This window comes from Abramis brama (assembly GCF_963993115.1).
Source record: "Abramis brama genome assembly, chromosome: 7".
Lineage (NCBI taxonomy): Eukaryota > Metazoa > Chordata > Actinopteri > Cypriniformes > Leuciscidae > Abramis > Abramis brama.
Genome location: NC_139969.1, coordinates 24,684,972 through 24,708,100, shown reverse-complemented (window position 1 = coordinate 24,708,100; position 23,129 = coordinate 24,684,972). Strand labels below are relative to the sequence as shown.

The window sequence follows — 23,129 nt, the reverse complement described above, 5'->3', positions numbered from 1 at the left end:
CATCTTTAGAATGTGGTCATGACAGTGAAGTTGAAGTATTGGCTATAACCGGGACCAGAGTCCTGCAACGGGTCGGGCATAAAAGTGGCTAAAACGGGTGGATTGTGACATTCCTAAAATTCACGGGCAGGGATGCGGGCGGATAATGAACTCCTTGCGGGCGGGTAACGGATGAAAAATATGTGCAATATTTGTATGTCTAAATTACCATTACACATACGCAAATATGTGTTTTAGTCAGGCCGTCCTTAAAAATATTCTTGTTTGCAGTAACCCGACCGACCCTGTCAATTTAGGACCAACCCAATTATTTTTTTTCCCCCTTTTTAGTCCGACCGACTTGCCGGTAGTGAACTTGTGTTAAGACCTACCGATTTTTTTTTTACTCTTCAAACAACTAATACAAATGCAATAAAATGATATTAATTATATTTTAGTAAGTATTGTGCATATAAATTGCCCATATATAGGCCTACATACAAACATATATACATATGTCTTTCTTTTAAATAAAAACCGGTGGCGTCATCTATGATTATAAGGGCTGTAGGCTATATGCGAAATGAAACCGAAATCGCGACACTCAGGGCCACGAACCTACAATTAAAACTTTCACAGAGATCTCAAACAAACATTAAAAACACCAAATATTAAGAATTGGCATATCAAGCAAAATAATATTGATAAATGATCGAAAATCGTAGCCTATCTCCCCCTCCACAATGCTCACCGGCAATGCTCCGACATTAAATTTCTCTGTACTGTATGTGTTGTAGCCCTGTCATTAAAAACGATTTAGTTTCATATTCATGTTTAAATAAAATAATATATTTTTTTAAATTTCATGTTGATTATATGAAAAGTGAAAAGCATGAATAAGATAAGATGATCCCGAATATCGGGAGACAAATGCAGTGGGCAGACATGATTTTGAACATTTCATTAAGTTTATGTAGAAAACCTTTCTTTAAAGTGAATTTCGTTTCGTATTAATTGTATCTTAATTTTAATCAATGTTTCATCAACCAATTTATTGGATTCAATAAATAGGAGGTAAATAGGCTATAGCAGGCAATAATCACGACACGGTGGCGCGGGCGCGTGAACTTGAGGCTCGTCTCTTAAATAAACCGAAACTCAGCGTATAAGCTACTTGCCTCACAGACCTGAGAAATAGAAATCATGAAATGTCTACTTTTAAACAAAACAATAAAAAAAAATAAAAGAAAAAGAAAGCAGACTGCTCTCTGCTTATGCAATCCGTAATGTGATTTTCTCTCTGGCGCGCTCACTACTGCGAAGATCGCGAGTCAGTCAGCATCGTCAACTTCAACTTTGACACAGAAAACACTTGTTTATTAATAAACAATTGAAATGTATCCTTGATATATTTGACATATTAATAATCATTACTTTTCCCAGTTCTTTGTGACAGCTTTTAGGTGCGTTATTGGCAGCGCACCCTATGAACGCGCCCCCACCGCTCAATAGATTTTAGCTTGTGTGTGATTTATCGCGGGCACGGGTCGGGTAACGGGCCGAATATTAACGGGTCTGGGCGGGTGCGGATTTAATTTTGATATTATCACGGGTGACGGGTCGGATCTGGTGCTGAACTTTGCGGGTACGGGCGGGGGCGGGTCTCCAAAAATGGACCCGTGCAGGACTCTGACCGGGACTCCTAGAAAACTTCACAGAAGACCTGAACATCTTCCTAGGCCTGCTTACAGACAGCATTACCCATTTTACTGTACTGTGCCATTTACTTTTTGGAGACCCAAACCTCCTAGGGAAAATAGTCTAAAAGCGTCTACAAAGCATTTCTGTATCTTCCACATACTACATCACCCACTAGGTTCTCCTACTCCTTCCAGTCTATCTCCTGGTATCTGTACCACTGCATCATTTATTTTAGCCTTAAGAATCTACTCCAATAAAACACTCCAGTATAAACCATTTGCAAGGTTCACAAGCGTTTAGAGTATAACAACCCTTCCACATGCACTTCCGACCCCCTCTTCGAACCTGCTTTTCTTCATCTTAACACTCCTATTCATCACCTCCACCTCCACCTTGACCTGACCTCCCCCAACTTCAGGTCATCTTCACATTGGCTTGTAGCCATGGACATCTGGCAGGTTATGGGGATCTTTACTGCCCTTCCTCAGCAGTGAATAGCAGTGGTTCTCAACTGATGGGTAGTGACCCAAAAATTTGTAACAAGTCTGTTATGATAGGATAATGCAGGATAACAACAGTGGGAAAAAATAAAATGAATAAAATAAAGCACTGTAGCGAAACCACTGTAAAACCACATAAAAAAAACACATGCTCTGTTAAAGTGTATCTCAGGCTACACCTGCAAGAACAACTTCATTGATGAAAATTAGTTTTAAAATGGCACACTCAACAAAAACAGCCCTAATCACAGTGATTGAATTACAGGGTCTGCCCTCACACTGTTTTCATCATACCTTCAGAAAAGAACCTACAAGATATAATGGAAAGGATCAACTTCATCTCCACACCCATTGGAGTTCCACAGGGTTTTGTACTCAGACCAATTCTTTTCTCCCTGTACACCAAATGGTTTTGTAGTCATCACCTCTCCTGTCTTTATCTGTCATTCTTATTGAGCTGATATTCAATTTTTTCTCACTTTGCCATCCTCTGATAACCAAGTACATCACAAAACAACTCATGTCTGGCAAACATTTCTACCTAGATGAACAGCTGTCTTCTGAAGTTATATTTATCAAAAACAAGCTTCTGTGTATCCCATCTAAAAACTACCCTTGCCAAGACCTTGTCATTTGTACATTGCGTGCAAGTCAACCCCCCCATCAACTCCATTCTGCAATTCACTCCATTGTAAACTGATTAGTATTATTTTGAAAAGAAACCTTGCATTGGCTTGTTTATTTGCACTAGGTTTTATTGCATCTATATTAGCTTTATTTGTACCAGTAAGCATTTGTATGTGTACACAAATAAGTTTTTCCCTAGCAGATAATGTTCTAAACTGCATGCCTACCATCTGTTGATCACAATGGTACCATACGTCAAGCTAAAACACTTTTTATAAGTCTAGATAAAAGCATCTGCTAAATTCCTTAAATGTACAAGAACTGAGAGTAGAAGTAAAACTACCCCCTTTGATAAAAATTCCTCCATTATAATTTACGGCCACGGTGCTTTAGCACACCCCTATTTGAGCATTCGCACAGCAAAGGCAGAGCTAATAGTTTCTGTAGTTACACATTTCTAAGTTTAACTTTCTTGACACTGTTGCCATGGCAGCATTGCAACAGTAGTCATTGAGAAAAGAATATGTCTTAATTACTTTGTTAAAAAGCTCCACAGAAAAATAAATCTTATTATATAAACTGCTGCCCATTATAACAGCTCAACATGGTCACCTTTACAGAAACTTCTCTCACTTTTTCTCTTTTACTTTTTCTTTTTCAACTCTGCTTTTTACCTAAGATCGGAAAGTCTTTCCAATGGTAATACCAATAAAAATACCTCATCCTCTAGCCTAATGTGTTTGACACTACCTAACCTAGACAACAGGTACAGTATATACATATACATTGTATACAATATAAACTGGAGAAAGGTGAGACTTTAATTAAAATACTATTCATAAACTATTTAGAATAAAGTGAAAGACGATATTGCATCTGAACCCACAGAATTACCTCTGTTCAAGTCATGACAGTGCACACATGTATTGAGAATTTTTCACTGCACACACATTTTTCTACCACCATTTAACTACAATAGTAGTTCACTACATTTTCATAATACTTTATACATATCCAAATGCATAAAAGTACATTGAATGCATTACAGTGCATTTATATGCCTTATAATACACCATGATGTATTCAGTTTTATGTTTTAAGGTATAACCATTCTGAACATGTTTATTGTATATAATTTTAGTTGTTTGTACCTGAATTATTATTATTTTTTTCGTGTAATGTGATAACTGTTTAAAAAAAAAAAACTTTAGCCTTCTATATGTTAATAAAGACAAGCCCAGCAAACACAGAGCACAACGTACCCAACCTTCTAACAACATTTTAACAACATGGCCAAAAGGTTGCTATAACTACATTGTGTGGTGAAGGTTGTTACAGCGTTGTCACAATGTTGACATTAAACCACCGTTCAGAGCCATAGGTTGTGTTTTTATAATGCCTCTCGTGGAATGAGAATAATTTTCTAATGTGACTAACGTAGCCTCGCTCGCACTGTTTAGTTTTTCATTTGATTTCTCTGCCATTTAGTCTCATTTGTTTCTTTGCTCCTCTGGATTTGTGGATGTTTCCTGGACTGATTCCGGTTACCGACCTTTATCGCCCGGCTTTCGACTACGCTCCCCTGTCTGCCATGTACAGAACCCAGTTCCCTTTCGAGAGGTCTCTCGTATTACGTAAGGCTAGCTTACGCTATGGAAAAACTCATTTTCTCGAGAATATTGAAGCCAAATCTTTAAAACGCAGTGCAGCTGCACAGCATACACAGATGAGCGACGAGCGCGGTCATTGGCTGTGCTGCGGCAACTGCACGAACCTATGGCGAGGCGGCTCAGATGCGCAAACCAATCAGGGCACTTCGCGTCCTGGCACGTCAGAGCCTGCCAGAAGGCTTTCGCGCCAAAGAGTCCACTTGTAATGTACGCTCCCCTGCAAACATACGCTATTCCAACAGCGACTCTAATGAAGAAAGAGCACTTTCCCCCTCTGGCTCACGCTGGAGGTGTTCTAAATGTAGGCTGTGTGCCCACTATAAAGTATGCACCCCTGCACACAAGCACAGTGCCAATAGCACATGAGCATGAAAGCAGCTGGGCGGCTAGGTCCCTATCATGAAGTGGTCTGGCCCCAGATTTCATTCAGCCCATGCTGGAGGTGTTCTAAAGATAGGCGGTGTGCCCACTGCAAGTGTGCACCCCTGCATATGAAACGGGGACCCCGACCCAAAATTGTGTTGGACCCCAAGCCTCGAAAACCTTCCTAGCCACGGCGCTAGAAGTGTAATAAATGTAGGTCGTGTGCCCACTATAAAGTACGCACCCCTGCACATAAGCACTGTTCCCACAGTATCAAGCTTCCCCCCAGCTCACGCTGGAAGTGTAATGAATGTAGTGCGTGTGCCCACTATGAAGCATGCACATAAACACTGGCAACACAGTATTAACTCTCCCCCCAGCCAGCGTGGGAGAAATAATAAATGTAGATTTATTACGCACCCCTACACATAAAAACTGTTTCCACATCAGCTCGCACTGGAGATGTGATAAAGGGTGGGCCCGCTGTAAAGCGTGCGCCTCTGCACGAGTACTGTTCACACAGCATTAAAAGCACAAGACGGCTGGACGGCCGGGTCCCTATCTCACAGCAGCCCGTCTCCAGTCTTCATTCAATCCCTAGCTATGCGGGCCAAGGCCTGGGAGGCTATCCCCGGTATATCAGAATGGGTGTTAAACATTATAAAACGAGGCTGCTCGCTACAGTTTGCTCGCAGACCCCCGCGCTTTTCAGTCGTGGTCGAAACGACAGTGAGAAGGGACGTTTCCCACGTTCTTCGCGCTGAAGTGTCGAAAACTGTAAAAGGGAGCTGTCGAACCAGTTCCCCTTTCACAAAGCGAGTCGGGCTTTTACCTACTTCCTCGTTACAAAGAAGGATGGTGGCCTCAGGCCCATCCTAGACCTCAGACACCTGAACAAAGCGCTGATGACGCGTCCGTTCAGGATGCTGACAACCAAGCAGATCCTCGCGCAAATTCGGGGGATTGGTTTTTCTCAGTGTATCTAAAAGATGCTTATTTTCACATCCAAATATCGCCTCATCACAGGTCATTCCTGAGATTCGCCTTCGAGGGGCAGGCTTACCAGTACACAGTACTACAGTTCGGCCTATCACTAGCACCTCGTACATTTACAAAGTGTATGGACGCAGCACTTAACCCCCTGAGACAGCGGGGAGTGCAAGTGTTAAACTACCTCAACGATTGGCTGATTATAGCTCAATCGGAGGCGCAGTTGATAACTCACAGATCCTGGCTCCTCAGCCATCTAGAATGCCTGGGTCTCAGGATCAACGCTTCCAAGAGCACACTGTCTCCCAGCCAGAGTATTTCTTTCCTGGGTACAGTGATAGACTATATACGAATGAAAGTGCGCCTTACACCAGAAGACGCGCTCACCATTCAACGCCTAGCAGCATCTTTCAAAGCAGGCGCCTGCACGCCTCTCAAAAGATTTCAGACTACTGCACATGCGTCCTCTTCAGCACTGGCTAAAACCCTGTGTACCAGTTCACGCGTGGCGATCTGGCCACTTACTAATCAGAGCGAGCCATGGCTGCATCAAAGCCCTGATTCCCTGGAAAGCGGCCGACTGGTATCAGTCTGGCGTGAGTATGGGTGTGGTTTCAAAGAGAAAAATTATCTCGACAGATGCCTCCAACCTAGGTTGGAGGGCCCTTTACGAGGGCAGGCCCATCTCTGGTCTATGGTCAAGCCCGGAGAAGCGCCTACATATAAACTGTCTAGAGATGAGAGCGGTTGCTCTATCACTGAAAGCTTTTCTCCCATATCTAAAAGGCCACCATGTCCTGGTCCGAACGGACAACATGGCAGTGGTGTCTTGCATAAATCGCCAGGGCGGTCTCAGGTCAAACAACCTGCATGCCATGGTCAAGAGTCTCATTCAATGGGCTCAGCACAACCTGCGCTTGCTGAGGGCAGCGCATGTGCCAGGCATTCTGAACCAGGGTGCGGATATGCTATCCAGAGACAATGTTCCCCCAGGGGAATGGTCTCCTCACCCTCAGACGGTTCAGCTGATATGGAGCATCTTCGGCGAGGCAGAGGTCGACCCCTTCACCTCAGAAGACAACGCTCGTTGCCAAACATTTTTCTCAAAGAGCAAGGACGCGCTTGCCCACGACTGGCCGAGCCGTCCGCTATATGCATTTCCTCCGGTCACGATGCTACCACAGGTCATCAAACGGAACAGGGAAAGCAAGTGTGCAGTGTTACTAATAGCCCCTCTTTGGAAGACCCAGTTATGGTTCTCTGAGTTGACACAACTGCTGGAAACAGCTCCATGGCCAATTCCGCTGAGGAGAGATCTCCTCACGCAGGCGAACGGGAAAATCTGGCATCCCCGACCCGACTTGTGGGCCCTTCATGTATGGCCCCTCAACGGGTACCCGGGTGTCTCCCGGATAGGGTGCTAAAAACCATCACTGAAGCGAGAGCGCCCTCAACTAGGCGCCTCTACGCTCAGAAATGGGTGGTGTTTTCTGGCTGGTACGCAGCACGGAGCCTGGACCCCTACTCATGCGGAGTACCAAGTGTACTCGCTTTTTTGCAAGAGCTCTTGAATGCGGGTCACACCCCCTCCACGCTCAAAGTATATGTGGCGGCCATAACAGCATCTCACGCTCTTGTGGCTGGACAATCACTAGGAAGGAACGACCTCATCGTGCGCTTCCTTAAAGAGACAAGTAGGCTAAACGCTCCGCGACACCCCTCTGTGCCGATCTGGGACCTCTCCACGGTCCTGGAAGCATTGAAGGGTGCCCCGTTTGCACTGAAGGGTGCCCCGCTCATCTGTGTATGCTGTGTAGCTGCACTGCGTTTTAAAGATTTGGCCTTACACAATACTCGTTCCCTCATCTCAGGGAACCGAGGTTACGACAGTAACGAGATGTTTTGTTCATTAAACGTTCTGATCTGCCTTTGCTTTTTATGTTTTATTTATTATACTTAAAATAAATTTGTATATTCGTTTATTTAGGGTTTTTTTTTTATTTCACAAATGTATGCCTTTTGGAAGAGCAATTTGGTTACCATATGCAGTTTTAATAAAGTTGAATTAACGTAACCTTCTGTCATTTTTACTCTTCAAAGTGTACACTTGCAGGTGTTGATTATAATTAGGCTAATTTACTGATAGCCCCATTAACTAATAATAAGGATAAACAACATTTAAAAAGTATAGAATTATCTAACATCTGACTAATTAAAAATTAACCTCAAAACATAAAATGCTAAATGGGGAATATCTATAGGCCATTCTAGTATAAAAAAAAATTATAGTCAGAACGTTGTCTCTCAGTTGCTGAATGTCGCGCAACAACGTTGCTACAGCCCTGTCATGTCTTACAATTCTACGTTGTTACAATGTTGCGAGCACGTAGACAGCGACGTTGCCATAGCAGAAATGCAACGTGCCACATGCCACAATGTAAATGTGTTTGCTGGGAGGTGTCTTTAACATAGACCTGTGTGCTATCCAACCATGGTTTCACATGTTTATTTTTATCTCAGACCTCTCATTCACAGACAAAGATCCACGTTTAACTCCAGCTTAGACCATTCCAGATTTTACACTAGATTTCATTTCAGTTCTCAAAGATATTTAATTCTGAATCTTTTTACTGTCAGCTTATTCCATTAAGTAAGGCCTTTCAATTTTTCTCCGCTGACTTTTATCGCTTTTATTCTGACTGTCTGTTGTGTAATCTACGGCTAGCGGTGTTAACTTTGATATGGTTCCATTTGAAATGATTGATATTTAATGTAACTATTCCACATTACAGATAGAATTTTGCAAAATATCAGTAATAATGAGACAATGGCTTTCGAAACTGGGCTATGTTCTCAATTGAGTTCTAGGAGAAATGTGGATAATGAATATAAATTCACTCATTTTTTAAGTGAAAATCCCTTGAATACATCACATGAATATTTTTTGTAGGGTTTTATGCAACAGTCTGTCAGGCGCAGCACAAGATAATTTTGAAGGTGAACTGTGTTATTTCTGTCCACGAGCAGCACCAAAATAAATTGAGAAAAAGAATAAGAACAATATTAATACAAGTAATAAAAATACAAGCAAATAATAATTTCAAACAAAGTAAGAATATCTCTTTCTGTAGAGGTGCACAGTAAATTGTCAGTCTATCTATTTACTTGTCATCTCAGTCAGCAGTAGAGATGGAGAGAGAGTTTGCTAAAATTCTAGTGAACCCCACCATGTCAAAATCCACACAAAATGTAATTTAAGAAGACAAAAAGAGAAAATGTCTTTTTAAGGACGTGGGGTATACAGATGTTCCTTCAATAGGAATTTATCACTGGCTGCAGGTGCTGCTGAACTGATTTTTTTACCTCTTCTGGAACAGCGCGAATGTTGGTAAAGCCCTTTCTAAAGACCACAAAGACTCGTCGAGCTCCACATCGGAGAGCAGAGGTGGCGCAGTCAAACGCTGTGTCTCCTGCGCCTAGGACTATCACATTCCCATGTAGCCTTGGCAGCTGCGAACGGCAATTACACATGCCTGCAAAAAACACGTGCCACAGAAAAAGACACAACAAATAACACAAATTGTAAGTAAAATTCAGTGCACAGAGACTTAACCAATATCAAATACCAGATGACACTAACAGTTTGACCACTGAATCCCACAAATGAAAATTATTCAGGAGAGTCATGTAATAAACAAATTTTTTTTCTCCCAGTAAGTGTAATATTGTTAAAAGAGAACACAGGAAATAAGTAAAATTACTGTGAAAGAATGGCAACAGGTAGCCAATATACAGTAATTTCACATAATTTTCATGTTCAAAAATGATTTTCTCTTTTGGTACCTATTTTACTGGCCTTTGCAACCAAAGGAAGGAAATCCTTTGATGTGTAGAATCCCTGTTCTATGGTCAAGTCTTCAAAGATCTTGTCCCTGTTTGCTTGTGGAAGACCTGTGCATCATGAAAAAAGAGACAAATTAATAAATTGTGTGTTAAGATGAATACATTTGGAGGCAATGTGTGACAAAGACTTGTTGCTGAAACACTGCTAATAGTAAACTTATAAGTCTGCAGTTATATTCATCCTTACAAAGTATTTTCCCCTAACTTGCACTTGCTTTAATGCTTCATTAAAGATACATATAACATCGGATGTATTGTGAATTTAAACATTTTAAGCCAAGTGGATTCTGAATGCAACCTCAATAATATATATATATTATATATAAAATTTGGTGGCCTAATTTGTCTATTCTAAACATGTCTAAATTTCATTTCTGCAGATTATTTGCTTTAAATCGAATTTATCATAATCTACCTACCCTCACGTCACTTTTAACTCAACAAAATGAGCTATTATCCGAATTAAAAATGCATGGTTATTACCTGCTCTCTGTAATGTATATTATTTTATGTTATGTTTTGGTATCGTTTTCACTGTGTGCTCCATTCCTGGTTGCCTGTGTTCATAATTAGTTTCCTTGGTTGCTAATTAATCCCTCACCTGTTCTGATTACTACACTTTGTACTTAAGTCCTTGGTTAATGTTGTTCATTTGTCCAGTATGTGTTTATGTTTTCCCCTGCAAGTTTTTTCTGTTGTGGATTTAATAAAGACTGTTTTTGTTTGATCCCTAGTCTTCGTGCGCACTTCTACAGCCACTTTGTGAATACTGGACCCTCAAATTGAGTATTATACAAATGGTTTACAGGTCGTTTCAGCTGCTCTGTTTAGAGCAAGGTAATAATATAGGGGACCGCACCAGTGACATTCTAGACCTGGCATGCCTTACTACCTTCCCTGACCAGACCTGAGTGTATTTTTTCAAACAAGCCTAAATGAACAGTGTAAGGCACGCCTATCCGGTGTTGGTCATCGAGATTGTGAAGTGGGTGCTGCTGAACAACAGATCAGCTTACACCATTTTCTCAGCGGAGGACATCATCAACCCAACTCTAGACCCAGAGCCAAACCAGCCACCTCCCACACCACACACGGAGCAAACGCCAGAGCCCACCGCAGACGGAGAGCCTGAGCCTGCCGTGATGAACAAGCCAGACAAGAGGACTGAGCCAACCATCGCCCCGGAGCCTGAGCCCCACAGAAAGTCTGACTAGGTGCGTGAGCCGGCAACACAGTGCATTGCCATGGGACTGCTCGTGGAGTTTGAGGGCATGGAGGAAAGCCCCACCCACACTCCCCTCGCTGAGAGTGAGCTGCAGCTGCCCTTTGCATATTATTTTGAGGAATTGGAAGAGGATGTTTCCTGGGTTCTCCCATCCCCACTGGTCCCGCCCAGCTTCAAGCCTCCGGTGTCTCCACTGGTTCCGCCCAGCTCTAAGTTTCCTCTGTCTCCAGAGATCCCACCCATAGACAGCCAGCCTGTCGGCTCCGCATTCGCTGGTTCCCGTCAGCTCCTCTCTAGTTTTACTCCACTATGCTATGTGGAATTGCCTTTGGTCTTCTGGTCTCCAGCTCCGCCTAGTCAAGTGGCTCCCCTGGCTCCACCTCCAGCTGCAGAGCCCATCTCTCCACCTTGGCTCATTGACCTGTCGGCTCCACCTTGGCTCCTCCCTCCCTCGGCTGCACCTGGGGCCATTGTCCTTACGGCTCCACCCAGCTCCCTTGTCCCTCCGGCTCCGCTTTGTCAGACGTCGCCAATTATCCCTCACCTGTTCTGTTTTACCTTGATTACTGCTCCTTTTGTATTTAAGCCCTAAGTTCATTTTGTTAATTTGTCCGGTATGTGTTTACATTTTCCCCTGTGTAAGGATAAAAATCAACAGACCATTGCTTTACTGTTTCAACCCCCTCCAAGGGCCATTTGGAATTCCTAAAGGCAAAAAGGTGCTGATAGTGATCAAGGCCTATAGGCCAAGATACATCAGAGTTCTATTAATTGTCACACCTTTAGTATGGTGGGGGAAGTTGTAATCTGCTGATTAATAGTAATAGTATATGTTTTTATCATCTCATTCATCTGTTTTGTAACTATATCAAGTGTAACCATAACCAAATACTGGTATTAAACCCTTTCAATTATAAATTATGTGTTAACTAGTTTTGATTCGGTAGTAACTTTGGAGTGCTACCTATTGTGATACAATATTGTCACACAATAGCAACACTCTTCCACATATTAGTTATATTACAGTAATTAATTCCATCCATCTATTCTCCAAACCATTTGTCCACTGTAGGGTTGCAGGGATGCTTGAGCCTATCCCAGATTCTCATACCAGTCCATTATAGTAATACATTATATATTATATTATATTAGTACTCTTACATGCTATACAAAAAAAATACAAAAAAACCCTGAGCACTAATATTCATAAAGCATCTGGCATATTGTAGTAGGGCAAACGACCCATGTTAAAAATTCAGCAAAGTCATGATTTGTTCAGTTTATATCAACATTGTGACAACAAACAATAACGAGTGACTTTAACTATTGAGCATAATCACACTTCAGGAACTGCATATAAATCAATGATCTAACAGAGTTTGTTTGGAATTATGTCCTCCTCAGACATGTAGGGTTAAATAATGAACTAGAGGAATGGCAGACAGCTTCCTTAAGAAACATGTTGATAAGACAAAGGGCAAACAGAAATGGTTCTAAGGGATACTTAACCCCCTGTCATTTCAAATCTGTCTATTAAGCTGGCACTCACCCCAAGGATGTACTGCATGATGGAGGCTATCAATCTCTATCTCATTATGCCCATCATCACGGTTTGAGCGATGAACACCAAGGCCTCGTGTGTGATGGGAAGGAAAAGCCATTCTGTGCCTTCAAGCATCAGACGAAAACTTTGTACAGCGAAGCATCAAAGAACAGATTAACATGTACAAACTGCAGGAGGTAACTGTAAGTTAACAGATGCTCCAGGTACAAACATACTGTTGCCTGTACTTCTCTGCAATCATTACAGGCTATTTAAAGTCTGTTCTGAACAACATCAGTGCTTCATACAAGGTAACATAAGGATAACGGTTAAATACACAAAGTTGTGCAGCTAAAATATGTCTAAAAAATATTTTTTGCTAAGAGCAGTTGTTTCGTAGCAGCATTTGACATATTTTAGATCAAATCAATGTAGAAATTAAATAGTCTGTTCCTGTATGACTGTAATGCATTAGGCAACTGCAAGCAGTAGCTGAAGAGAAATATTGTGATAAACAGACTGGTAATGGTTTTATAGCAAAGGTTAGTACAGAAGTAGACATGGTTCTATAAATGAAATCATACCCTTAAGGTGTTTTTATCTAAATCTCATTGATCTCTATTCAAATATGATAACACCTACATTAATCTTCACAAGCATTATTTGAGAATGATCTAATGAGTATCTTCAGTTGAAAAACAAAACGTCAGTACAAAGTTTATAAAGTTCACACATAAATTTGGTTATTTGAGTAGTGACCATAAAACTGAAATATTTGAAATATTTCTGCTTCATTTGAAGTCATAATATTCCTTTGTTAGTATTTTTTCAAACTCCCCAATCTTTGTTTATATCCAGGTTTAAATTGGATTTATCTGGGAATCAAAACGTACTCGGTTCCTTGGTTCCTCGGTTCCCTGAGAGATAAGGGAACGAATATTGCGTAGCTATACGCTATGGGAAAACTCCTTTTCTCGAGAATATTGAAGCCTTTATTTTAAAACGCAGTGCAGCTGCACAGCAAGCACAGTGCAGGCTGTCTAAGCGCGCTGATTGGCTGGGCTTTGACAACTGCACGAGCCTATGGCGAAGCAGCAAGGACGCGCGAACCTATCAGGGCGCTTCCCACCTCGCGTGTGCCGAAGCACGCCAGAATGGGCGTGGCTGCTGACTGTATAAATGGCCCATTTCGCCATAGGAATCAGGTCAAATCGACTAAAGCGACAGCACCTAGACGTGCAGCGTAATAGCACGGCCGGCTACGCAATACTCGTCCCCTTATCTCTCAGGGAACCGAGGTTACGTTAGTAACAGAGTACATTCCCTTTAGAGAACGGTTCACTCGTATTGCGTAGCTATACGCTATGGGAACCCATTTTAAAATGCCGTGCTATTAGCTGATGACTTTGCTCTGACTGGAGTCAGCCCTTCCAAGTTGTAAAATCGTACAAATTTAAGACCAGCTGGCCGCTGCACAAATGTCATCAATTAGTACACCACTGGACCATGGCCATGAAGAGGCCATGCCCCTTGTGGAATGAGCCCTGACACCTATGGGGCATTGAAGGCCCATTGAAGCGTAGGCTAAAGAGATAGCATCTACTATCCATCGTGATAATCTTTGCTTCGTGATCAGGGACCCTTTGGTGCAGTCACCAAAGCATACAAAGAGCTGTTCCGACTGGCTGAACGGGGCAGAACACTCTAAATAGACTCTGAGAGCCCTGACAGGGCAGAGTAGATTCAAGTCTCTATCGTCTTCCGTCGGGGAAAGAGTCGAGAGCACCTTGGGTACAAAACCATGTCTCAGTTTGAGGACGACTCTGGAGTCGTTGGGCCCAAACTCAAGGCAGGAAGCGTTCATAGAGAGCGCTTGTAAATCGCCTACTTGCTTGAATGATGCTAGGGCTAGCAGGAGTGTGGTCTTAAGCGAAAGTGGCTTTGAGTCAGCTGACTGAAGTGGCTCGAAAGGGGGTCCCTTGAGAGCCCTGAGGACCGTAGATAGGTCCCAAGCGGGGATAGAGGTAGGTCAAGGCGGGTTAAGCCTCCTGGCCCCTTTGAGGAAGCGTACAATCAGGTTGCTTTTCCCTAAAGATTGGGAAGATTGGCTGCCGCATACACTTTGAGCGTGGAAGTCCAGCAGCTCTTGGAGAAAGGAAAGTACCAGTGGTACTTCACACGAATATGGGTCTAGGTTCAGAGCTGAGCACCAGCCGGTGAACACAGACCACTTAAGGGCGTAGAGACATCTTGTGGACGGAGCTCTAGCCTCAGCAATAGTGTTTAGGACTCTCTCCAGGAGGTCCCTGGATACCCGTTGAGGGACCATACGGAGGGCCCACAAGTCGGGACCAGAGTGCCAGATTGTCCTGTTAGCCTGCGTGAGGAGGTCCTTCCTCAGCAGAATAGGCCAGGGAGCTGTCTCTAGCAGCTGCAACAACTCAGGGAACTATGTTTGGGTCTGCCAGAGAGGGGCTATTAAGAGGACTGCACACTTGTTCTCCCTGATCCGTTCAACATAGTGTCCTGCCAGGTGTGGGAGGAAGGTTTTTAGGGCTAGAAAGACCGCTCTCATTTCGAGGCAGTTGATATGTAGGCGCTTCTCCGAGCTCGACCAGAGGCCGGAGGCAGGCATGCCCTCGTACAGAGCCCCCCAACCTAAGTTGGAGGCGTCTGTTGAAATCACCTTTCTCCGTGAGACCAGACCCATGCTTACACCAGACTGGTACCAGCTGGTGTCTTTCCAAGGGGCCAAGGCTTTGATAGAGCCGTGGTTTACCCTGATATGTAGGCAGCCGAGATATGTACCCTGATATGTAGGCAGCGTTTGTTTGCAGGGGTGCATAAATTGAAATGGGCCTGTTGTTTGCAATCAGAACATCTCCATCCGCTTGAACTGAAGAGGGGGCTGGAAGAAGCACGCAAGCTATTTTCACGGGTGGTCCAGCCACAGCGAGACCTGGCCCCTTTCTCTTCCTTTCTGCTGGATTAGGGCGGCTTCCGAGGCTCCGGGTCCAGCGTAAGATTAGGCCGGGGACCCTGGTGCTTTGGACAGGGGAAGCGCTTGGCTGGTTTAAAGCCAGTTTTAACCAGCTGGCTGGTTTCAGTCACTGGGCGGGGCTGAGAGACCGGCGGTGCTGGTTTGACTGGCTGTTGGGTCGGCGCGTTCTTGGGGCGACCTGAAGCCGAGCTGGAACGCTTGGGAAGGAAGTGTCACATGGCCTGCAAAGACTTTTGTGCTTCAGTGAAGCACTCAGCAAAACCCTTTACCGATGGGCCGAAGAGACCAGAGGTGGAAACTGGGGAGTCCAGGAAAGCAGTTCTGTCTGCGTCTTTAATCTCCGTGAGGTTAAGCCACAGGTGGCGCTCTAACACCACCAGGCTGGCCATGCTCCGTCCAATGGCCTGGGCGGTGGTCTTGGTGGCGTGCAGTGCCAGGTCGGTGGCGCTGCGCAAATCCTTGAAGGTCTCGTTTTCTGGTGCAGACTCCAAGAGTCCAAGGAGTGGAGGAGTTCAGCCTGGAAAACTTGAAGGACCACCATAGTGTGCAGGGCTGAAGCAGCTTGACCAGCGGAAGCGTAGATCTGAAGTCATTCTGCACAGCTTAGAAGGATGTGCCGTCTTACACCTCCATCCAACGGCAGTGGGAGGGCAAAGATGTGCAGCCACCAGTGGGGGCAGTTTCTCATACCCCTTTTCCTCTGCGCCGTCAAGTGTTGAGAGCGTTCCTGAGGTTGAAGTACGAAGGCGGGCCGAGTAGGGCGCGCACCATGACTCTGTGAGCTCTTCTTGGACCTCTGGGAAAAATGGAGCTGGCCGCTGACGAGGGGCCTGTTGGCAAACATGGCTCACTGACAAACTGCCATCAATGTCCTCCACCGATCCACCGAACGAGACGAGGCCGGCCGCTCGCCTCCGAGCACTCATTCATCCTCTGACCCCGCCGTTTCTTCCTCCGAGGCTCGAGGAGGACTGGAAACGGGAGGGTGCGAGGGGCGGGGTCGCTCTCTGACGTAAAGAGAGCTAGCCACAAGCGCAGATCAGTGAGAACAGCCGCCCTGAGTGAGTGCAGCTTCAGCGTGTTCAGCGCCGAGGCAGGAAGCACACTCACTGTGCCCGTCAGTGATATGCAGGCATGAAACGCAGACTTTTTTGTGAAAAGGCTTTTTAGAAAGGATACTCTGCCGGATGGCCACAGGGAAACCGCGAACAGCACTGACGGCGTCGAGTTCAGGGAGCTGAGCAGGAGGGCGCCGGTCACTGAGTTTCTGTTGCAGGTCGCTGCGCTCCGCTGCTGGGCTGTTCAACGGCGAGAGAGGCTTCTTGTCTGGAGAAGTCAGCCAAGAGATGCGTCGTTTGCTTAAGGAGATTAAATCTGATTCTGAATCTGAAATGGGCCACCTATATAGTCAGCAGGGGGGATGCGCCCTGATAGGTTTGCGCATCCTCGCTGCTTCGCCATAGGCTCGTGCAGTTGCAGCAGCCCAGCCAATCAGCGCGCTTAGACAGCCTACACTGTGCTCACAGTGCAGCTGCACTGCGTTTTAAAATAAAGGCTTCAATATATAGGAGTTTTCCCATAGCGTATAGCTACGCAATACAAGTGAACCATTCTCGAAAGGGAACCAATTTAAACGTGTAAATAATGTAAAGTTAGCACTGTTCTGTTCAGTGTTTTTTGGGGGGGATCTTCTTCTAACTCTACTAACAGAATGACCAATGAAAAAAAACTTTGATTTTTTATGTAATGATTTGAGATGTTTTTTGGATTGTACTGTTCTTGGATCAGTGCAAGCACATAAATCGAAGTGTGTGTTGTAGTTTGAACTGGCAGTGACTAACAGCAACACTGAGAAGTAATATACTACAATAAAAAGTAACCAGCTCAATTTTTGGAGTACTGCTATAAATGTAAAGCACAACATATTGATCTCCAATATACTATCTGCAGTTCAACTTTAGTTGAAAGGTAGTTCTTGGACCACTTTCTTCAACAGCTTAAATAACACATGCAGTAAAACGATGCAAAGCAGTTAAAAAGACAGTTTTATCCTTCACAGACAGTGATTGCTTTAAATCCAAAGTTTTCCCCCAGGAGTCCCCGAAGGCACTCCAGGAAGTCCACAGAGAATATATGTACCTAAAAAATATAGCATTTGTACATGTACATAGCATTTCTAACTATGAACTTATTTCTAGCTGTCAAAATAATTCTCTTTTAAGCATTACGTAAGGTAGTATTGTTAGTTACAATTAAGTAATTATAAAGTGTTAATAAGAAAATCTGTCTTTTTATTTTGAGGGTTGGCTGACAGTCTGGATGAGGGGGTTCCTGAGTCTTTAAAGATTAAAACCCCTCTGCAACATTTTTTATAATCTAAGAAATATTACATTTATTAGGCAACTCTTGCATTTCAGAAGCTTTTTTAAGAAACTCAACTAATGTGACAATATGATATACACACTGACCTTAGTAAGACATCCTCAGAGTCATATTCATTAGAACCGAACATCTAGACCAATCTGCCTACCCATATGGTCTAGTTTAGATGCTGCATTCATCTTTTTCACTGCTTCAGATCAACCCACATGACTGCTACTAACCTTAAAGCATTCCGGGCTTAATTTCCTCCATTGTGAATGATTTTGTGATGGGTGTACACAGAAAACAATATTTTCAAGGCGACGGTCCAAAAATGTATATTTTGATGATAGCCATTACTGAGACGGAAAGCGACATAGCAATCACATGATAAAATGACAACAACAAAAAAACAGTGTGCGTGGAACATGTCGGTTATTTTTACAGGCCAAAAAGAAATATCCTTATCTGTGTTTTTCAACCATTTCTCGCTCTCAAAGCCAAAGGTACACATTTGCATGTCAATCACTGTAGAGGCTGACTTTAGAGACAACATGAGAGAAGTGGTGAAAAAATATCACAGAGGCGCAAATGTAATCATTTCCTTTATGATTCCCAGCTTATTGCTGTTGCTTTATGAGAAAAAGAAATCCCAGAGGAGTTCTGAGACTTGCCCGTCTCAATAACAATGAAGCTTAGCTACCAAAAAGTAGCCCTTATTCAAACATAAAAAAATTATATGTATTCCTTTTAATTATAAGGAGAAGAAAGAAGCACAAAGTACACAGTCACCCTCGAGGAATGTTTGAATTCTCAAATCAAATCAACACACACAATATTTCCTTACTTTAATAAAAATAGAAGGCAAAATGAATCAACGGACACAACTCTTTCTGCATAAAGAAACCACAAATGCCACAAGTTGGCAAGCATTTAAAGATTAGTTTAAAAAAAGACTGAAATTTAAGTAGTTATTTGTGGATGACCTTCCCTTCAGTGCGACTTGATTTGTGAAGTGGATCTGACTGAAAAGAACGATTCCTTATGAATCAATTTTGTTACTTCTCACATGAACTCCAAAGAGCTCTAGGGTAGATGTGCGTACAAAACTTACATCTGTTCCAATCCTAACAGCTTCATATCTAGACATATTATGAAGAATTTTTAATGCTTGTGTGTGTGTGTGTGTGTGTGTGTGTGTGTGTGTGTGTGTGTGTGTGTGTGTGTGTGTGTGTGTTTTGTCATTTTTATTCACTTTCATTATATCGGTGTTTCGGACATTCTTAATGTGGCAATGTAATCGAAGTAGCGACAGATCTTTTCTTACGTATTGTGATGTACATTTAAGTGAAACGAATAATCGAAAAGAAAAAAATTAAAGCGGGGACTTGGTTCAATCAACTGGCTGTTGATTGGATGTAGGCAGATCTAAATGCAAGATTACAGTAGATTGCAAGAAAGGGGAAGGGTTTCAATTGATGAAATGATGTCCTGCATACTGTGTGTCACCAGAGAGGAGTTTGATGCGTCACAGCAAGATCAAGTTGTCAAAATGATGTTTTATTCATGAAACGTTCACAATAAGATCTATAAAAAAACCTTAGAAAATAGATGAATTTCCATTTAATGCGCGTTCAACTGTTGAAAGACACTCAAACTTGCACTGTTTTGACAACGTGAAGGTAAGTAAATAACGGAATTGTTATATTTTTGGTAAAAAATGAACCACTTCTTTCATTTTTTAATGATCTCTTTAAGGTTCAATACGGACATCAAGTCTGGATGGAAAAATGAATGTGGCATTTAACGAGGGCAGATGTGTGTGTGTTCAGAGGGAAAGACAGAGTGAAGGACACAGAACAGATGGGGAGACGGAGAGAAAGACAGAACACAACACAGAAGACATAGAGAAAAAAGAGTCAATGAAACAGGGAGCATTACACAGACAAGCCAGTTAGATATCAAGGGAAATGAGGACAGGGGTTATGGGTGTCCCTTGAGGGGGGAAAATGAGTTTAACTTCCCTCAATGGCCTTCACTGAAGGAGATCACAATTTTTTTATGCAGAGACTAATTAGTTAATCAACACAGGGTGTCAGCAAGCACATGACAAATGGATGCATAGTTTTTTTTAAATAAAGGAAAAAGCACACACAAAAGAGGCAAAAGTAACTCTAGAGAAGGACTGACCAATGCCAACGAAGATCACTTGGAAGCCCTCCTCCTTCAGCGAGGTCAGAGTCATCCCGTTCTGCCCCAGCCCCTTATCAAGAACAACCTGTCCAAAAAAAAAAAAAAAAACTGCATCTGTCTCAGCTGTCTCCATCTGTCTGTATTATTCACATAAAGAGGATGTTAGCGTCAATTATTCTACGCTGCTGTGAATTCCAGGACATAATTACATCAATCATCCCACAACCTTTGTGACAGCAGTATACAGACCAGTATAGTTATGATACATTAGTGCAAACAGAGTGATTCTATGGTCACATGTGCCGCTATGTGTTGGGGTACAAATGACAAATAGACCCATGATTCACAAGCTGTGGGTCTCAGGTCTATTCTTAAAGGGTCACAGACTGCAGAGGAAAATAATGCTGAATGCAAAAACTAAAACGTAGCTAACAATATAATCATGTATAGTTAGGAAAGCAAAATATACAGGTTTATCCACTTGGGTTTATCGAACCGGATATAACACTTCCCTATATTTTGTTGTTGACATCAAAGGCACAGTCCAATCAGATTGTATTGTACAGCATATTCATCTGTAACTTGGTAGAAGCTAGTCATATAAGCTATGCAAGGTAAAGGAAAAGGAATATAGCAATACATAATTTTCCATTCTAATAAGCCAATAGTCAATAGTTTCATGTGCAAATATACATGTAAAAAAAAAAAAATTGGATATTCATTTTGAGCATTAGGTAGGTAAAGGTAATTTACATTTAAAAGCTAAAAATGAGCAGCACAATTAAATTTCCAATATTGGCAGAAAAACACTAAAAAAAAGTTTGAGGTCGGTAAGATTTTTGTAATGTTTTTGAAAGAAGTCTCATTCTCACAAAGGCTGCATTTATTTGATCAAAAAATACAGTAAAAACAGTAATATTGTGAAATATTATTAGTTTAAAATAACTATTTTTATTTTAACATATTTTAAAATGTAATTTATTCCTGTGATGTCAGAGCTGATTTTCAGCATCATTTCTCCAGTATTCAGTGTCACATGATCCTTCAGAAATTATTCTAATATGTTGAATTACTGCTCAATAAACATTTCTTATTAATTATCATTGTTAAAAAAAACAGTTGTGTTACTTAATATTTTGGTGTAAAACTGTGATAATTTTTTTTTTACCATGATTCTTTAATGAATAAAAAGTTCAAAAGAACAACATTTATCTGAAACAGAAATAACATAAAGCATGGTCTTTACTGTCATTTTTGATCAACTGAATGCATCCTTGCTAAATAAAAGTATACATTTTTTTGAAAGAAAAACAAATTCTTACTGACGCCAAACTTTTGAACAGTAGTGTATATCCAACACTATCTCACAACCAATTCGTACGAATTTGTACAAGTACGAGGTGGCTAATTCATACAAATTCGGCTAGGTTTAGGGGCGGGGTCAGGGGTAGGTCATTCGTACAAATTCATACGAATTGGGCAACTCGTAAAATACGACTGAGGTCGTATGAATTCGTACGAATTAGTCACCTCGTAAAATACGTACGAATTGCCGTGAGATCGGGTTGGTATATCCAATATCAACTGATATGGTAATGACTTGTCATGCATCCCTAAATCAAATACACAATAATTGTAGCATATTGTTAAGCCTATGCAGTTAATAGTAATATTAGTACATTTCAGTGCTCGATTGTAAAGTTGACTTGTGGGTTGTGAACTTGGAGGTATTTCTTGGGTAGTATGTGATTATAAGTCTGTTTAGTGGTAAGGGAACTGAAGAATTTAAAGTTTTGCATATAGTGGAATATGGTGGAATCCTCATCAGAGGCTCTAAAATGATTGAGGCAATGAAGATAGAATTTCTTTGCTGAAAATGAATAAAGTGTTGATGTAAACGTCAGCTCATGGGAGTCAGTGTACTCCTTACCTAGCCTTAACCAACCTTCATTGAGTTTGAGAAACCCTTTCCCTCACCCTCCCTTCTCTCTCCAGCTCTCTCTCTCAAGACTAAAATCAAATTAATCATGGTCAGGTGATCTGGATGAGGACTATCGATTGCCATTTCTCACCATCACAGCTCTCAGGCAATGGACAGATGGATGTCTTTGCTACTTGCCTCACTAATGTGGCTTTTAATTGTGTTTTGTTAGCTTGCTTTTGTCCCTGCATGGTTATTAATGTCAGTGACATTTGGCTGTTGATGAGTTGGAAGGATTTGACATCCTGCCATGTCTCTCTCACTGGTACCTTTACGCCAAGATCCTTCATCAGATCAATCTCAAACTGCACCACCTCGTAGGGCAAACGGAACTGAGGAATTTCAGCAGTGCTGTGAACAAAAACAGGCAGACACACAAAACATCTTTTAATATTTACAGTTGTTTCTTTGCGGCATTAAATTTATTTAGTCACTAAGGATGCTCTGATCAATCAGTCTACTAAGCTCTGTTTTACTTTGTCGAATTGACAGCAGTCTTTCTATATCATGTTTGTGCCAACTCTCATTGAAAATGAATAATGTCCAGTTGCTTTGGCACTGTGCAAATCGATGTCCGCATGAACACCCCATGATGCATGTGAGAGGTATGGCGAATATGACAAGCTCGGCAGCATTTCAGTCTCTATCGGGCGTGAGTAAAATAGTAATAACGGGGATTACAAGGTGGTGTATAATTCAGACTTCTTCAGTAAATAACCTTTAGGAGAAAAAGGCACCTGTTCAAACCGCACATGTGATCTCTCTGCACTCAAGTGTGTGTTCCCCTCATTAAAGCTCCAGGAGGAACGTAATATTATCAAAACACACACATACGCAAAAAGAAAAGACAGGTTATTTATAAATATAATAATAATAATAATAATGTCCGGTATTGTATGTTGATATACACTACTGATGGTGTCGGTCTCTTAAGCTCACCAAGGCTGCATTTATTTGATCAAAAATACAGTAAAACAGCAATATTGTGATTTAAAACAACTGTTTTTTATTTTAATATATTTTAAAATGTGATGGCAAAGTTGAATTTTCAGCATCATTACTCCAGTCTTTAGTGTCACATGATCCTTCAGA

The 23,129-nt window shown here is 42.1% G+C and overlaps 1 protein-coding gene across 2 annotated transcripts in view; it reads right to left on the bottom strand.

Annotated features, from left to right (window-relative positions):
- dpydb (dihydropyrimidine dehydrogenase b) overlaps positions 1-23,129 on the bottom strand; it is a 146,298-nt gene that overhangs the window by 86,902 nt on the left and 36,267 nt on the right. The window contains exons 7-10 of one of the 2 annotated variants that reach the window (XM_084119557.1): positions 22,307-22,388; positions 20,054-20,141; positions 9,674-9,781; positions 9,194-9,363 (exon numbers count right to left, since the gene is read on the bottom strand). In XM_084119557.1, the coding sequence (XP_083975683.1) occupies positions 9,194-9,363; positions 9,674-9,781; positions 20,054-20,141; positions 22,307-22,388 (448 nt within the window). Of the gene's footprint in view, positions 1-9,193; positions 9,364-9,673; positions 9,782-12,507; positions 12,627-20,053; positions 20,142-22,306; positions 22,389-23,129 lie in introns of those variants that run through there. The other variant, XM_084119558.1, reaches the window with a different exon arrangement.